The sequence below is a fragment of the Topomyia yanbarensis genome, chromosome 3, assembly GCF_030247195.1.
Source record: "Topomyia yanbarensis strain Yona2022 chromosome 3, ASM3024719v1, whole genome shotgun sequence".
NCBI lineage: Eukaryota > Metazoa > Arthropoda > Insecta > Diptera > Culicidae > Topomyia > Topomyia yanbarensis.
The window spans coordinates 129,588,622-129,606,922 of record NC_080672.1 but is presented as its reverse complement, the minus strand read 5'-3'; the positions used below and the strand labels follow the sequence as shown (position 1 = coordinate 129,606,922).

At 38.6% G+C, this 18,301-nt stretch overlaps 1 protein-coding gene across 14 annotated transcripts in view; it reads left to right on the top strand.

Annotated features, from left to right (window-relative positions):
* LOC131694151 (somatostatin receptor type 2-like) overlaps window positions 1-17,868 on the top strand; it is a 175,779-nt gene extending 157,911 nt beyond the window's left edge. For all 14 annotated transcript variants that reach the window (XM_058982604.1, XM_058982602.1, XM_058982610.1 and 11 more), the window contains one exon: window positions 15,779-17,868. In XM_058982604.1, coding sequence (XP_058838587.1) covers window positions 16,213-17,676 — 1,464 coding nt within the window. In that variant the 5' untranslated portion in view covers window positions 15,779-16,212 and the 3' untranslated portion in view covers window positions 17,677-17,868. The remainder of the gene's footprint in view (window positions 1-15,778) is intronic.
* Window positions 17,869-18,301: the final 433 nt, after the last annotated feature.

Below are 18,301 nucleotides of genomic sequence, written 5' to 3'. Positions count from 1 at the left end.
GTTAGATATGCCACATTACGTGTCTAAAAAATCTCTACAAAGTGGCGTTTTCAGAATTTTGATATTCTGCTTGGTTACTGAGATATAGCAAAAAACATGATGAGAAATTTTGAATTTTTTGCTTCAAATGACTGTGTCTGGGGATTAACTCAAGGTATCTTGATATATAAGATGTTTTTATGTGTAAAACTCTCTAAAGAACACAATGGCATAATAATTTTCAAAACAAAATTACACGAATTGTGAGAAAAATGTAGTTTTAGTTTTAAACTGGAAATATAGCATATTTGGCAACACTGTAACCAAAAATAACTATTTTTGCTAGATTCTCTGACTCATTTCCTTTAAAATTCATCTCACCGATTGTTTATAGGCCAAACCAAAACTAAGATATGAATAAAAGTTAATAATTGATGATTTTTTTCTATGGAAAATTTTCCATGCACGGTTATAACACGTCATACAAATTTTGTCATCTATATACACCTATGACACGTGTGAGTGCGACTTTTGTTTACATTTATAGTCAAAACTCGCAACATAGTCAACCGATCCTCATAATATTTGAGAGATTTATAAAGAATAGATAGAAGCATCAATTGTCTTCATTGAATTGTTTATACCATTTATAATTTTCAAGATATTCAATCTCAAACTTTAAAAATCGTTTTTCTCGAAATGAGCTAAATGGCGCTTGTCATAAGATAGCACAACAGCGACGACATGATGTTGTTGGGGAAATCGGCAATTATGAATTTAGCGGATGAAACGAAATCATCTGTGCATGACAGGCGAGGAGTTATCAGCACTAAACACACGTCATTGAAGTAAGCTAGAAACGTAAACGGTCCCAAGTAACTCCCTACGCTATTCCTGATTTAAAAATAAGTACCTGGCAATCTCCAATGACAATCATTATATCTCGATTTGGAATTAAGGATCGATACATCTTCAAAAACTACCGTTGATTACAAATTTCTCCATTTTATCATTTATTATAAGAAAAAACAGCGGATCGGCTGGTGTAAATAATATCAGTTTGAGCGCGACCTTCCATACTCCCTGTTATGTATGATGCTAAATTCAGCAGGTTAGTTGCCGTTCAGCGTCCAGGCGTGAAGCCATGTTAATCGTGGTTTAGGTACTGTTTCCATTGACCCTGAATTGGTTCCTCAATCACCAGTTAGAGAGAGAGAGAGAGAGAGAGAGCACTTGGGACCGATTTGTTCACCCTCGCTTAACTTTTAAACCATGTTCACCAGTGCGTTTTAAAAGCCGCGGGTCTTTTAATTTTTAACAATAAGTAAAAATAAAAAAAAAATAAAATGCTAAGAATGTCGGTCTTTCAGATCTTGTTGATGCAGTTTGCTGCTGCGTGTTGAAATCCTTTTCCTTGGCGGTGAAGCCGCTTGGGGGTCATTCAGTCTGCCTTCTCTCGCGTTATCGTTCCCGTCCATGTCATCATCGGTACTGCTTTCTTGCTGTTCACGATCAGATGTTCTTATTTGTTTCTTGTTCTTGCGGCTTGCTGTTGTAAATCCGTCTTCATCGGTATTTTCTTCTTTATTGGCGATGTTAGTTGTTGGTTTGGGAGCGGTTGTCGTGGTCGTTGTACCTGCATTATTGGTTAATTGGATCGTTGTTTTTGGTTTATCTGAAGGTATCTCTGGCTCCTTGTTAGAGTTGGCTGTAGTAGATGAGTTTTGACTAGTTGCTTCGGCGCATGTTTTTCCGTAGTGGGCTGTATGGTTACAGAATTAGCATATTGGGGTCTGCCTGGGATATGTGATTAGCGTTGTTTGCTTATAGGTTACGCCGTCCCTCGGTGATTTGCATTCGATAGTCATGTAAGAAGGTATTGGTTTAGTCACTCGCATCCTCACAATACGAACGGCGCTTGGAATGCCGGTGAAAAAAATTCTCCAGGTGTCATTCGTAATAGATTCTACTTCTCCATATTGCGACATGATTTGTTTGATGTCATCTTTCTTAGTGCGCGGGGACAAATGATGGATACGCACGTCCACCATGCCGTTTTCCATATGCACGGGGATCTTTATTCTGGTGTTAATAAATTTGACCTCGTGTTGCATGTTGTTTTTTGCAATTAAGTTTTCGGCCTGTGCTAAGCTTCTAAACGTGATCGAAACACAGTTTTAAACGTGATGTAGCTGAATGTACGTAACTTCAGCGAGATTAAGCTCCATTTTCACTTTTACTAATTGCTCCACTTCCTGAACTATGGGTCTAACACGAGTTTTATTAAAGTTGATCGAAATCGTGTCATATGGACTGATTGTGCGATAGGCACCAATCGGCTTGTAGGTAGATTTGACTGTTTCACTTGTGCGGGATGTGAAGACAAACTGTTTCATCGCCATTGATAGCGACCAGTTTGTTCCACAACTGGAATCATTTCGATTTGTTCGACTGTCAAGTTTCCTTGTAAACGGACTACAGGTCATTAATATGCTATGTACATACGAACGGCTTCATCTTTTCCTTTTCAATTTCCACGTAAGAGAAGAAAGTTGTGAGATTAAAAAAGACTGCGATCTGAACCTGAGGAAATAAAGCGAAGACTCAATAAAGAAAAATATTTTAGGCTTACAGGGAAAAAACCAGGACAAATCAAGCGTTTTCCTCGACTTCCCAGGACACCAGGACAGTCATTGAAAAACCAGGACATGTCCTGGGAAACCAGGACGTATGGTCACCCTAGTCAACAGTAAGCATTTTGGAAAATGTACTTAATTGAATTAGTTATGGAATTTGCGTAACAACTTCTTCTCATCAGAAACCGACACTAACTTAGTGACAGGACTAAGTTTGCGCCGGATCGACGGACTAAGGAGAAATATAGCACAGTGCATCTTGCAAATCCAAACCAAATGTTTCGATTTCATTAGTTCTTTTCAGTATAAAATGAGCTCCTTTTCTTGCGGGATATCTCGCTTGACTAGGGGTTTGCTCAGGAATACAGATTGTGTCTCTGTTTTTTTTTAGCTGGCGTCAATTCGGCGCTAGCCTAGTCCTATCACTAAGTTAGTGTCTGTGGAGACGAAGTAGAAACGCAAATTCTATAACTAATTTAGTTATAGGTTCTGTGCTCTTCACGCGCAAAGATGGTTAACAATTTTCTCCTTTCGTGTGTTGTTCTACGAAAACGAATTATCTTTTGTCCTCAGTACAGTACATTTAATCAATGTAAAAAAGTGTGTTTTTTCTTATGTAAAATTAATGCTGAACACGAGTTTTGTGTTGATTTTTCGATATTTTTTGCTTTTGAAAAAAGACGGATATCAACATGAAACATACGCTTTGGTGGTACGATAGGTCGGCAGTTTGTTGACCCTCTTGGCCGCTACCATAATGTAAATTAGAATTATTTTGACAGAAATTTTTTGCATAATTCAATGCGAAAAACACGAAAATGAAGTGAAGAGGATATAAAGAACACAATTGCATCTGTTCAAGATGGCGCCAGTATACGATCAGCCTTTAAACAATTCAAGGATCCGTTGAAAACATCACGTGCACGTTTGGAAGGAAAGCTCTCGTTATGAATGAAAACGCGTCAGATAGTTCGCGTAAGTTAACAATATTCATTTTATGTGTTGTTGAAGTAGATAAGGAATCCAAAAAATGCTCCGAAGCGAAAACATGATCGTCGCACAGCTAAGCAACCGCATGAGCCGGAACGCACAACTTCAATTCCACACTCTGGCGACGACGAGGACACCGAAGAAGTCATTCGCTAATACAAAACTAGCCGCAGCTGCTGAAAAACTTGATTTTAAACATTTCCTTCCGCGGTTTCATGATTTTTCATATCAGTTGCCACTTCCTTATTTTTTTACTTGAATGACGTCAATGGATCGCATGTATTAATCTGTAGTATTCATACTCTTCAAATAAAAGTTGAATTGCTGATTTTCTAAACGTGTATAGTGTTTTATTTAACCTATCCTACCCACAGATTTCAAGAGCATCGAAAAAAATACCTTCGCCTTATTGCATTTAGCTAGAAAAATATTTATCCAGGCATAAAATCATTATTGCCAAAATTTTACCAGATATATAACTTATCCAACGATTGTTTGTCAAAATCTGTGCAAAAATATCATCGCACGAGCTCACCAAAGAAAACTGACCCACTTGACCCCACTCTACTCTAACGGGTGTTAAAAAAATGAAAATTTTTTACTCGCGATGCTCTCCCAAGAGCGCTGGGCGGCACTGATGTCCATTTTCCGGATACAATTCCGGATCCTGGTGGTCAACTGCTTCGTATCTTTGGCCCACCAATTATTTTTGTACACCAGGGCACTGAGGGAGCCGAAAAAATCCTCAATGGGATGGCACTGGGGGCAAGTTTATCGGGTTCCGTTATTTCGGCACCTACGGTATCTTTTTCTGCTCAAGATACTCCAGCGTTCTCTGGGCGCAATAGGAAGACGCTTTGTCCGGCCAGAAGACGTACTTCCCATTCGCATGACGCTCCTTTAAGAGCGACAGAAGAATTGTCTCAAGACACTCATCCCGGTACACTTGTTGATTGATGGCCAGACCGCTCGACTTCAACCATGACTTCAAAATCTCTCTGTCCGATATGGCGATGCACAGGATAACATTTTTTTCAAATTTATGCTTAACATTATTTTTTACTTCCGGGGGCGTGGCCAACTTGTCGCTGGAATACTAGCTGTCATTTGCTGGAACGTGGGTCTTCGAGAGCGGAAAGTAACTTTCGTCGTCCAGCACGAACAACGTCCGCAGTAATTCTTCGTCATACACCAGCACTGCGATTACACGATCGCTATCTGCTCGTCGGTGTACTCGGGGACAGCGTCTTCTTCCGACAGATGATGTCCTCCATCTTGAGGGTTCGGTGAATCAAGGTATGGGAGCAATGATATTTTCGGCCGGCGTCACGCAAGCTCATTCTGTCTTTGTTGTCGAACAGCTTTTTCAACGCTTTCTTCTTCTTCTTCGCCAATATCTTCGTCGGACGGCCGCTACCGGCCTTCCGCACCACGCTCAGGGATGCCAGGATCTGGTAAACTGTACTCACGGGCACAATTTCGTCTCAAAAATGGTCTACCGTAAACTTTTTTCACGATTACCATGCGTTTCGTAAAACCGTACAACACGCTTGCGGAGCACTTGCTGTTTCGACGCCATCTTCGATTCAACGGACAGCACCCGAACGAAAAGAAACATGATACGAATGTACCGCTTCTATTGTGTGAAGTATCATATATAAACGAACAAACAAACAAACCAGTGCATTTTTTTGTATTCTACTCCATATGTTTTCCACTTTCAAACCTTTTTCTGCTTCGTACGCGTACAAAGCTCATATTCGAGTTGAGCGTAAGATGAACTGACAAAACACAGTCAGCTTGGATAACAGTAAACTGACTAAATAAATATCCTTACTGAAAATAAACGGTTTCTGATTCCTGTCGAGAAGCAATCAGACAATTTTCTGTGCTGTTAACCTAAACCTCTTTATCTTATTGCATTTGATTGCCCATCACTCAGCGCGTAAACTTTTCAAATATAAAAGTCAGAATATTTTTCAACAAAACTTGTGCGATTTTAAATATTTATCTTTTTTAGCACAACTCAATAAATTTTGCTCCTTGGTAGCAGCGGTTGCTTTTTTCTTTATATCCCCTTACCACCGACCTCCAGGACTTCTGATTGGTTGAATTGTTGCTTTTTATGGGATGTGACCAAAGTTTTCGGACTGCATAGTTTGATCCAGTCACGAAATTGTCTGCGGCCAGTGCTAGTCTTGTGCATTTACGCTAATGCTCCGAAGCCTAGTTTCGAGAGCATATTTTCCTCCGAGGAAAGGCATAGAATGAGAAAGTTTAATAAACCACTTCCGGGTGCATAATGTTGTTTCTGACGGTACCGAAGGCGACGTGACAGTGATGGTCTTCAACGCTTGTGTGCAGTCAGTCTGACCGGTCTTCAATGGTGAATTTCTTCCTTTTGAACTTTATCGACCCCTGAAGGTGCAAATCTTTTATTGAATTTATTCAGTCAACATTATCTGCTTCTGCATTATTTATGGAGCAACAATAGATTGAGAAAGTTTCGCAATATATCTTCCTTGTTTCATGTGGATCGATAATGTTCGATGGTGAGAGCAATTATATAAACTGAACTTTCTGTTATTGTAGCTATACCAATTTTGTGACTTTTGACAAGAAATAGTGCTACAGAAACGAGTGTTTTGAAAAGCTTGAGTTATAGTAAACGTTCTATTGAATTGTAATGTATACATAAAACGATGGAGTGAATGATATCACTCCTACATTACAACAGACCTTTTGTTAATAAACAATAAGTAAGGGATAGGACAACCGGGATAGAAATGTTAATTTAATAAAACAGATTGCCGAAGCTGTAATTGCGCTGTTTTGCTACTGAAAATGCTCTAGAATTTTACCAGTAGTTCATTGGTCATTTCCAGCTGTATTACTAGTCTATTAATGGATGTAATCGAAAACACAAGTCTAGTATTTTTCCCATGAATAAATACTCGAGTACAGTAGATGCTCTCCAATATGATGCTACTTGAAAAACTGTTTGTGCAATCATGTCAACTTCCAACTTTCCAATTAATTTGATCATGCTCATCCGGACGTACGGAAACACGCTTATTTCAAACAAAATGATGCGCAAATAAAAAGTGCCTGCAATGGGCGTCCTCTTGACGAACGTTTCCGGCTCGGGTTGCATGTACAGAGGAAATATGAAACCGATTGCAGTGACAACTATATATATTCAGCAAATAAAGTCGTTTATTTGATTTGTATGATGTTGTATCGGCTATTGGAAAAAATCAGATTTTTTTGTCCTCTCTATGGAAAATGAATAGGGTCCTACTTGAACTAATGCATCGACCATTATAGGAAGTGGCAGCCAACTTGACTAACTGGGAAAACAGAAAATAGCGATGACTCAATTATGGCCGATTTCGTTTTTGCCCGTCGCCAATTTTGTCAGCTCATTGCATTCGATAAAGTTTAACTCGTATAGAGTGTATACATAGTACGATTTTTTTACCGTCACTAACCACTTACTAAATTGTTCAAAAAATTGTTTTCGTTTTTATATAGCGAAATTGAAATAAGCAAAACTTCAAGTTAATTTTTAAGCTACTCAGAAGGCTGTTAACCGACCGGAGGACGAGATCGGAAAATGTCTCTGTCCATGTATGTGTGTTTGTCTGTGTATGTGGTAAAAATGTCACCCATATTTCTCAAAGATGACTGAACAAATTTGCACAAACTTTGTCTCAAATGAAAAGTACAACTTTTTCATCAGCTGCTGTTAATTTTTTTGTCGATCGGAATTCTGGTTCCAGAGCTATAGGTTGAGGTGCGCGGCCAGACAGCCATTTTACATATAAATTGATACCCACCAAAGTCGTTTTGACTACATTGCATTGGTCACCTACGAGGGTTCTTGATCCCATAAAAGTAGGAACTAAAAAATGTTCAAAGGGGTAGGGTGTACAAGAAGATTCGAAAATCGAATTTGTATTTTTGATGCAAAATCGAAAAAGAAAATTTAATAAAGCCTTTTTAACTAAAATAATTTTCACATCACACCAAGTTTTTCAATATTATCCTGACTAGCTGGATATTTTCTGTAATAAGGTTTAAATTATCAAAACTTTCTATATTACAATCTCGTGTATTTTTGAAGTTATTCAACAGTTTTTGAAAAATATAGTGTTTCAAATAATGATTGGTTGTTTACGTTGAACCGACTAAGCTTACAATAGTGTTTTCGGGATACTAACCAAAAACAGTAAGCTCCGTCATTTGCTTAGGTTGTCATTTGTGATTAATCCTCCTACAAGTGAGCTTTTTAAATTATTTTTGGTAGTATCTGATATGATCTGAGGTCTTTGGAAAAGTTGTTGGAATAGTTTTCGCCAATATTTTTGCTGAACGCGCTAACGGCCAATTCCTTCACTGGATGAAAACGGGTTTTCGGGTTGCTGGTGACGTGTTACCCGCAAACTGGTTTTCATCTAAGTGAAGAAATTGGACGTAAGTATCTGCTTTAAACGCTTTAGAAATTACAACTCGTTATATTTCGGTGACCTCTAAATATATTTTTTAACAGACAAGTGAAATCGATTGATTTTTATAGGCTTGATGTAGCACTTCCTATTGCAAATATAGCTGGCAGGCCGTTTTTGCCTGCTCAATAGTTACTACTTTTAAAACTTTCGCTACATTTATAAAATCTTACCCAATAACTTCGAAGTCTCAAAAGATGAACCAATGATCACTTCTGAAAAGATAAGTATCTTCACAAGACGAATTTCTTTTTAGAACATGTTGAAGCTTTAGCTTTTAGGAGGCTATGTTAAAAGTTCTAAGGGGTCATTCACAAACTTGTTTCTCGCGCTTTGAAAAAAATTATAACAAATATCATTTCAAGGGGGATTGGTCATTATATCACCAAAATGAAGGTCTTAGATCATCATAACACATTCCAAAAGACATAATTGCCGTACGCTTTACCGTTTTCGCCCTAATAATTGTTCGCACATTTTTGGCGTAACTCCAGTCTAAAACAAATGTTACACTCAGCTTGTAAGTAACTCATGGATTTCGTTAGTCACAGATGCTGTGACTCTATGGAGCTGTATGGAGAACTACCATGCGCCTTCATAGTTTTTATGCACATGTGGTTTAATGTATCTCCTAAACGTCGGTTAAATGCTGACGGCGCCGGCGGTTGAGTGATAAGCGTGACCGTCACTCATTCCAGTTGGAGGTTTTCACTGTATTGTAGAAACCGGAAACCGCCATCTTGGTTTTCAAAGTGGCGTCAATCGTCAATTTTCGTCTTCTACTGACCACTTCCTTTCAAATCACACCCATACTGATGATGGTTTTCATTGTTTCTTTGGAACCGGAAGCCACCATCTTGGTTTTCAAAATGGCGTAAATAACCACTTTCCGGCTTTTGCTGTCTACCCGCTTTTTAACTATTATTGATGGTGTTTTAACTGTTTTGTGGTAACCCGAAGCCGCCATCTTGATTTTGAAAATGGCGTCAAAAATCAATTTCTGTCTTCTATTGACCACCCCCTTTCGAATAACACCCATGTTAACGTCCAACGGCCATCCGTCTTGAACCAGTGCCAGAATGGTTATAGGTTGATGGGCCTGTAGAACCGTATGATTGAAAAAAACTTCGCATTTCGTATAAATTTATGAACCCGAATGGCTTGAATGATAGGAAAATATATACATTTTCTTAGGTTCTCCCTGAACAGTTTTCCGGTGGCCAAGATTGGTCCAATTCATGTCTATTGTGAAGGATCGATGAGAAATAGTCATATGTAGCACATTTAAAAAAAACAATTAATTAATTTTATGAGATGTTTCTTCATAACTCGCCCGTTACCCCACTGGGATGCCGGATATACCCCACGGGAATTCAAATTAATTCCAGAACCGGTGAACGGATTTCAACGCTACTAGGTACATAGAAACAGGACTAAATTCCAGATTATTCAAGTCGGCCCCATCAAATTCGGTCAAGAATTAACGAAATGAGAGCAAAATTAATACTAAATTTTCTAAAAATTATAAGCTGGTACTGTAAAGGCTAAAATATTTAGTTAACCAGAGCAAATGAAAAGCTCATAATACCACCATGCTCATGGTCCAGATTCACCCCCACTATATTTGATAGTGTTTGTGATGGGATCAACTCATAAAAACATTATCACCATGGTTCGGTAGATTTCATGTTAACACTATATTTTAAAATGTATGGGTTTTTGAGAACATTTTATGGTGTTTTCATGGTTGTGAAATGTTAGACAGACCATATGCATGGTCTTTTTAAGGGGTTGTATTGTGTTTGAACCCATGAAAATTTGCTCCGGTAATCATCAGACCCTATGACTGTATAGACGAATTTCGCGCCAACTCGAACAAATGTTGGCATGTACATGAGAACTTTGTCACAAAACGCCACTTTGCATACTTTGTCTTTACAAAACTGATCTAGACTGTCAAACTTTTTTATCAATTTTATTCAAATGGATATAGTCTAGAAACTAAATAAAATGTTGTAGAAGGGATTTTCACAAAATTAGTCAAATTTTTTAATAAAAATATTGAACAAAATCTTCATAGACTCCTGAAAAAAAATCGATTTGAAAATTTAATTTGAAAAAAATCGATTTTAAAAATTGAAAGTCGATTTACAAAAAACTCCATCTTTGATTTGGATGAAATTTTGTTCCAAGATAGGTAATTATGTTCCCTACCTACCATCAAAAAGTTAGGCTCTTTCAAGGAAAAAAATTATTTGAAAAAAATTGTTCTTTGTCCAAACTGATTTTTTTTTCAGTTTATTTTTATCGACAACTAAACCAATGAAAGTCATAATCATCTCCAAATCTAATTTCCCAACTGCTTGTTGCCTGATACATACAAAAAGTATCAGTAACAATTTCGGTATTCGTTTGGCATATTACCCTGGTACCCTGTACCTTACCTGCATCAATACTCATTTAACCAAATAACAGTATTATAAAACAAAGCCCTTAAAGCAGTATAGTAAAAACAGTTGTGAAGAGCAGTTATAGTAAAATTATCATTATGGATCAATTGTATAAATCAAAATTAAACAGTATCAAGTGCTGTGCAAAGATAAACAATCCGAAGTGTAATCATAATAATTTACGTCCGGAAGTCGCCATCTTTTCTTTTTTCAACATAGCGTCAGACATAAATTCCTGGCACTTAGTCATCAAGACCATTCCGAAAATACCCAGTCAGTCTAGATTCTAGTCTGTGAACTCTGGACTCTTCATGCTGGATTCTGGACACCGGGTTCTGGACTCGATATTCTGTACTATGGACTCTGAACTATGGTAGTCTTGATTCTGGACTCCGTAATCCAAACACTAGACTCTGGAATATGCACTCGGGACTTTTGGCTCTCCCCTCTGGATTCTGGGCTTTGGTCTCTGGACTATGGACACTGCACTTTAGATTCTGAACTCTTCACGCTCATCGCTGGATGATGGACTCTTGACGCTGGCCTTAAGTTTCTGTACTATACACTCTAGACTCTGAACCATGGGCTGGTATCTGGGATCTTCATCCCTCACTCTGGAATCTGAATTCTAGACTCTGGACTCTCAACTTTAGGTTCTGCACTCGGGTCACTGGATTCTGGACTGTGAGCTCTCTCCTCGTTATTCTGGATGCTGGTCTCTGGGCTCCGTGCTCTGGACTCTGGGCTCTGAACTCGGGACACTGGGCTTAGTATTTTGGGTTGAGGACTCTAGTCTCTGAACTCTGGATTCTGGTCTCTGGGCTCTGAATTTGGGACACTGGGCTCAGTATTTTGGGTTGAGGACTGTGGTCTCTGTACTCTGAACTGTGGTCTCAGAATTCTCGTCTCTGGAGCTCTAAATTCTGGACTTTGAACTCTAGATGCTGCACTCTTCACGCCTGGTTCTGGACTCTCGAGAGTCTGTGTTATGGACTCTGGATTCTGGCCTCTGGGTTCTGGGCTCTGTGCCCTGGAATCTGAACTCTTGCCTCAGTATTTTGGGTTAAGTACTTCGGGCTCTGGATTTTGGTCTGAAAGCTCTGGACTCTGGCCACAGTAATTTTGGTTGAGGACTCTGGGCTCTGGACTCTGGCCCCAGGATTCTCGACTCTGTTCTCTGCACTCTGAACTCTGGACTCTGCATTCTTAACTCTGGATTCTGAACTCTCGCCTCAAGATTCTGTGCTATAGACTCTGGACTGTAGGCTGTGGTCACTGAGCTATGGCCTTTGGGTTTTGATTCTGGACTCTGAACTGTGGACTCTAGACTCTAAACTCTGGACTATGCACTCTACACTCGGGACTCTGGATTCTGGACTCCGGGCTCTGGGCTCTTTCCTCGAGACTCTGGGTTCTGGTTGCTGGGCTATGGAATCTAAACTCTGGATTATTGAATCTGAATTCTGGATTCTGTACTCTTAGTTCTGGAATCTGGACTCGAAACTCTTGTCTCACTATTTTGGGTTAGGGGCTATGGACTTTGTGTTCTGGGCTCTGGATTATGTGCTAAGAGCTCAGTATTTAGGGATAAGAACTCTAGACTCTAGTTTCTGGTCTCCGGGCTCTGGACTCTAGATTTTGGAATCTCGGCTCTGGCATCTGAACTCTGGGCTCTGAACTCTGCGCCCTGGACTCTGAACTCTACACTCGGAACTCTGGATTCTGGACTCTGAGCTCTATCTTCGGAACTGGGTTCTGATCGCTGCGCTATGGACTCTGGACTCTGCATTCTCGACACTAAACTCTGGATTCTGGATTCTAGACTCGCCTCAGTATTTTGGGTTAAGGACTCGCTACTCTGGATTCTGATCTCTCTCCTCGGGACTATGGGCTATGGCATTTGGAGTCCGGGTTCTGGTCTCTGGGCTATGGACCCTAAATAAAAATACACTGAAAAAAAATTCAGTTTGAACAAGGAAAAGTTTTTTCAAATAATTTTTTTCCTTGAAAGTGCCAAACTTTAATTTTTGATGGTAGGTAGGGAACATTCAAATCAAAGATGTAGTTTTTTTATAAATAGACTTTAAATTTTAAAATCGATTTTTGTCAGTGTAGGAGTCGATGAAGAATTTTTTCAATATTTTTATTCAAAAATTTGATCAATTTTGTGAAAATCACTCCTACAACATTTTTTTGCAGTATTTGTCATTTTTTACAACATTTTTTTGTAGTATTTGTCATTGTTACAGGAAATATTAAGGGGTTTTTAGAAAAACCTATTATCGTTTGTGGAGGAAGTGGAAATCTTATGAAAAGGTCATAATACAACAAAATAATTGTGTAGGTAAAACAAAATTTAAAATATCTCGAGAGCTACTATATATCAGAAATTTTTTGTTATAAGTAATTTGATTTGAAATCGCGTCACATTCAAAAAGAAAATTTTTAGTTTTGACTGCAAATAGTATGAAATATAAGAATATGTCAGAAGTTGTTATTAGGAAAACTTTTTTTTATTAAAAGCTTCTCCATGATCTAAATACACTGAAAAAGCTTTTTTACATCTTTAAAACGATAAACATTAGATTATTGATATTATATGATGGGGTCACGCGAATAACTTTTATTAAGGTCATAATTACCATAAATTACACGAATTACCTTTTTTGTTGGAGCAAAATCCCAATTATTTCGACATCTAACGCTTTTTGAAGATTTATGTTAAATGCATTGTGATTTAAAATGATACTTAGAATTTTATTCTGTAATAAAATTACAGTTTTTATGTCAATTGGTATGAAATTTAAATACATGTATAAAGTTATTGTTAGAAAAACTTTTTAACCGATAAGTTCTCCAGCATTCAAAAAAATTTTTTCTTAAGGTTTTTGTTGACAAAATAGGAAAATGGTTCTTTTTTTGTAATTTAAATTTTAAACATAATTTGCTATTTTTGTGAATTTTTTTTTCAGCGTTTATTTTTTCGTGAAGAAGTATTCATTACCAGTAACTTGTTCTCAGATAGTTTTGTGGTGTAAAATACTGTAATGGAACAATTTTATTTCGAAAATGCAACATGTAGAATTTTTTTCGCTCTTTTGAAAAATTGCTCTTGAGTCATAATAATCTTATTGACTGTGGAAAATATTCAGTCTTTGAAACATGTAAAGTTTCATCGGAATCTAAGATGGTCGGTCACGATTTTAAAGATTTTAAAGAAGGACGGATCTTCGTGGAATTCCTCACTATGACAATTTACTAAAAATATATTGGAATATTAATATGCTAATACAATTCAACTTCTAAATCTATGTCTACGATCCAAGCATGATAATGCCATGAAACGTATGTATTTCAGAACTTAGACTACGAGACTTTCAAGAGTTACACAAGAGTCGTTTAGCTCAATGTTGTTCTAAACTTCTTGCTTTTCCTGATACGATGAAACTGGAAAAGGTTTATTTCAATACTTTCAAGCATATTGAAATCTCTAGTCTTGTTTCCGACCAACATGAAAATAACATATTTATCATTACAAAATCGATGTTTTTTGGTGAGGGTCCACAGCAACCCAGAATGATTTCTAAGGGGTCCGTGGTACGAAAAAGGTTGAGAACCACTGTTTTAAATAATAATAACAGTCTCCAAATTCAACAAATTGGTATTTTCGAAATACGGTAGTGGCAAACGTATAGTTTAGACGAAGGAGTCGCCTCTCTGGTGTTGATGATAAGCAGTCATTGCGATAACGATAAGAGACGAAAATTAAATTTGAATAATACCAATAATACAAATGTTCAATACCTTACAAATTTTAAAAAGGTTTCTTAACGAAAAATCGAAATTACAAGATACTATTAATTTAAGCAGTACAATTTATTTCAATGGCGGTCGTGTAAAACAGTCGAAATAGAAAACAAATCGCGTGCACGTTTCCGTGAGCAACAAATCTTCGTCTACATATGGGAAATGTTCCATTTGAGCCCAATATATTCTGATTCATGATTCTGATTCTTGCACGTCACTGTGGCGCATCTTGAATTTAGCAAAGTAAAATAGAATTTCGAATTCAAAATTATTTTATTTCTACAGCACAAGTATTGGAACCAATCGAAAATGTACACACAACACAGGTCACGAAATGCTTGAGGCTCTCAAATACCTTGAAAGGCACACACATTTGCATTGACTCCTATAATCAGATTTAGCTTTCAGGTAAGGCCGAGTGGCTAGACTATTTCAATTACCTTTTGAGGAAGAAATTTTTAAAACTTGTTTGAGGTTTTACACCTTGTAAGGCTGAGTGTAGTAGAAAAAAAGCTCTTTGTTTCTATACCAGCCTAAGACGGTACAGTGAAAGATGCCAAATCCCGCCGAAAAAGTATCGAGTGTTCGTGATACCTCAAGAAGTTCAGAAGTCACTTATAGAAGCTTCTATGTAGATTTGTCCGTTCGCGGTACCAGACGTGGTGAAGAATTAAATATTTACCACATCCGCTAATCGCTTGCCAAATAAGGATTTTGTAGGCAATCTCGACATCATCTTCTTCCACTTTCTGTAGCACTTTGTGCAAATTTTGCCACCGTGTTCTGTTTTTGCTGTTCCTTCTCGGTGCATTTCGAACTTTGTATACCTGATGTATCAAACATTTTATTACTTTTGCTCTAAATAAATTGCAATTTGAGTCTGGATTGCAGTTCGATTAGTTGTCTGTCAATTTCGGTAGAGTGATGTCGCAATGCAAAAAGCGTTCCCCGTCGTCTAGAGGCTGTAATCAAGCAAAAGGTTTTCCAACAAAATACTACACAGTTATTCTTTACTTAGGTATAAATAAACAGTAATTTTAAATATCTGCTAATTCTGTGTCCAAGTCTCATTTACACTCCTTGTTAATTTAATCCATATAGCTACAAATTTTGTCTAATATATATGCTATATGAACCATCTTTACGTATCACAAATAGTGTGTGTTCTGTGTCCTGTTATGTAACCACTTAAACAATGATAAGTTTTGTTTACAATAGTATGGAAGACATTGTAAACTTATTCGGAATATACATGGGTATCAGAAGAACTTCGCCAATCAACAATTCGGCATTCTGTTTCCGCATGTCCAAAGATAGCATTATTTATTCTCCCTGTCCCTCACGCTCGGAAACAAACCTCGTTGACCTGATTTCTACAATTTCCTTTTTCTCTTCTGTCTATTTGCAGGACACACTCTATAAAACTCAACGGCCGACCCTGACGACCATATGGCCACCAGGAAAGTAATCCTTCATCATCGCCGTTGACTGTTATTTCCCCCTGCCTTACACCGTACCCGTATCCGGCTCAAAGAAACTACCCGGAACGATAGTGACTGGGATATGTGCGGTATAATCGCCACCACCAACATCATCGTAGCCGCCAGCCAACCTGGGCTCGTCAGCAGCACTCGATTCAATTGAGTTTTTTCCCCAGTAGTGCTATCATGTGTCACGAAGCCCCTTAGTTAGTGTTTTTAGCGTAGCGAGAAAAAAAGTGTTATGTTTGTGTTGACACAGGACCTGCTATAGCGTTTTATAAATGGAAGACTTATTGAAATTTCGACAACACCGCAACGTGTGATAATCGTGTCACGATTTATCGAAAACAGAACCCACACGATGGATAGTAATCTGACGTACTTCCTGACCGGAGGTGGCTTGTTTGGAGACAACTCCTCACTGGACGAGTTTGTACTGAGTGGTTCAGATGGAGGAGGATTGGAAGGATCGAACGAAACTTTTTTTCATAGCAACTTCACCTGTCCTCCGACGAGTATGCCAATAACATACACAATTTTCATGATTTTGTACGCTGTCGTGTGTCTGATCGGTGTGATGGGCAATACTTTGGTAATCTATGTGGTGCTGAGGTTCTCCAACATGCAAACGGTGACCAACATGTACATTTTGAATCTGGCCATTGCGGACGAGTGTTTCCTGATTGGAATACCATTCCTAATCGCCACGATGCACATGCGGCGCTGGGTTTTCAGTGGAGCCATGTGCAAGGCTTACATGGTCAGCACATCGATTACACAGTTTACTTCGTCAATATTTCTGTTCATCATGTCTGCCGACCGGTATATTGCCATTTGTCACCATATCTCGTCACCGAAATACCGGACGCCGCTGGTATCACGTGTAGTCTCTGCGTTGGCCTGGCTTGCCTCAGCCATAATCATGCTACCAATAATGATATATGGTAACAGTGTAGAGATACAGCCCAACACATTTTCCTGCCAAATTGTGTGGCCAGAATCACATGAACACTTGCCAGGCACCACTTTTACCCTTTACTCCCTGATCCTAGGTTTTGTAATTCCTCTCTGCTTCATCATGACCTTCTACTGTCTAGTGATAAGGAAGCTACGCAACGTTGGACCCAAAACCACCAACAAATCACGCGGAAAACGACGTTCGCATAGGAAGGTCACCAAATTAGTTCTCACCGTAATAACCGTATACATCCTCTGCTGGTTACCCTACTGGATTTCCCAGGTAGCGCTAATAACCTCCCCGGCCGAATCCTGCCAAACGCGTCTAGATATCATTCTATTCCTGCTGGTAGGGTGCCTTGGTTACATCAATTCGGCCATCAACCCAATTCTCTACGCGTACCTTAGCGAAAATTTTAAGAAGAGCTTTATGAAAGCTTGTACCTGCGCCGCCCGGGCTGAAGTGAATGCCCAGCTAAAACTCGAAAACAGTGTCATGCCCAAGCGGTCCAGAACCCGCACTAATTCGGACACAACACAACTGACAACATCGAAGGTGCAACATCGACTGTTAATCGATCCGACCACGACTGGCACCACAACGACGACCGCAGCGTCTACTGTGTCCTCGCGGAATCCTAGCCCACCGATTCAGAGGAGCTTAATGCATAATAATAATAATAACAACAACAACGGCTGCGGCAACCACAGCTCTAGCGCGAGTAATAGTGGGAACAATGCAAAGAACTGCAACAACGAGCAACGGCCGGGAGTGGCCACCACCCATAATTACAGCAGCATTAATAATAGGAACTCGACGGCATCTAATGCCAACAGTAGTCTAGGTGAGTTAGTGCAATTGTCCTAAATCGGATACGTGTCGGAGTCTTATGTTACTGTTACAACCAATTGGCTAGGGAAATAAATTGTAAAATATGTCAGAAAATGTGGCAAACAAAGTGAGATACAAAACGATGTAATTAAGATCAAAATTATTGTAATAAAATGATACATTATTACGGGGCCTGGCCACGCGTTTATGTGTGGAATGTGAATTTTATACGGTTAGACATTTAAATTGTTTTCGAATAGAAATTGAGAAGTATCCGTTAGGGCGCTGCGAAATTTTTTTGACAAATATTAAAATTAGCTGAGAAGCCAAATTTTCACCCTATTAGGATATTTTTTAAACCCCGTTTGCTTCGAGCGAAGATGTTTGTCTTTGGCACTATAGGAAAAATACATTTAATGCTACAGGGTCCGGCACTCGAAGTGTAACCAACTTCAGACCGCAGGTGCCATCAGCTGTTGAAAAATTGGCTGAATGACAGTTCGGAGTATCGTTTACAAGCTTACAAAAACATTTTGCCAAAAGTAAACGCAAAAAAATGTAATTTGTTATACAATTTGAAGAGAAATAGTGTGATTGCTTTATATTTAGATGGAATATCACAACCAGTGAGCTCAAAGACCTTCATCTTAATCAAGTTTTT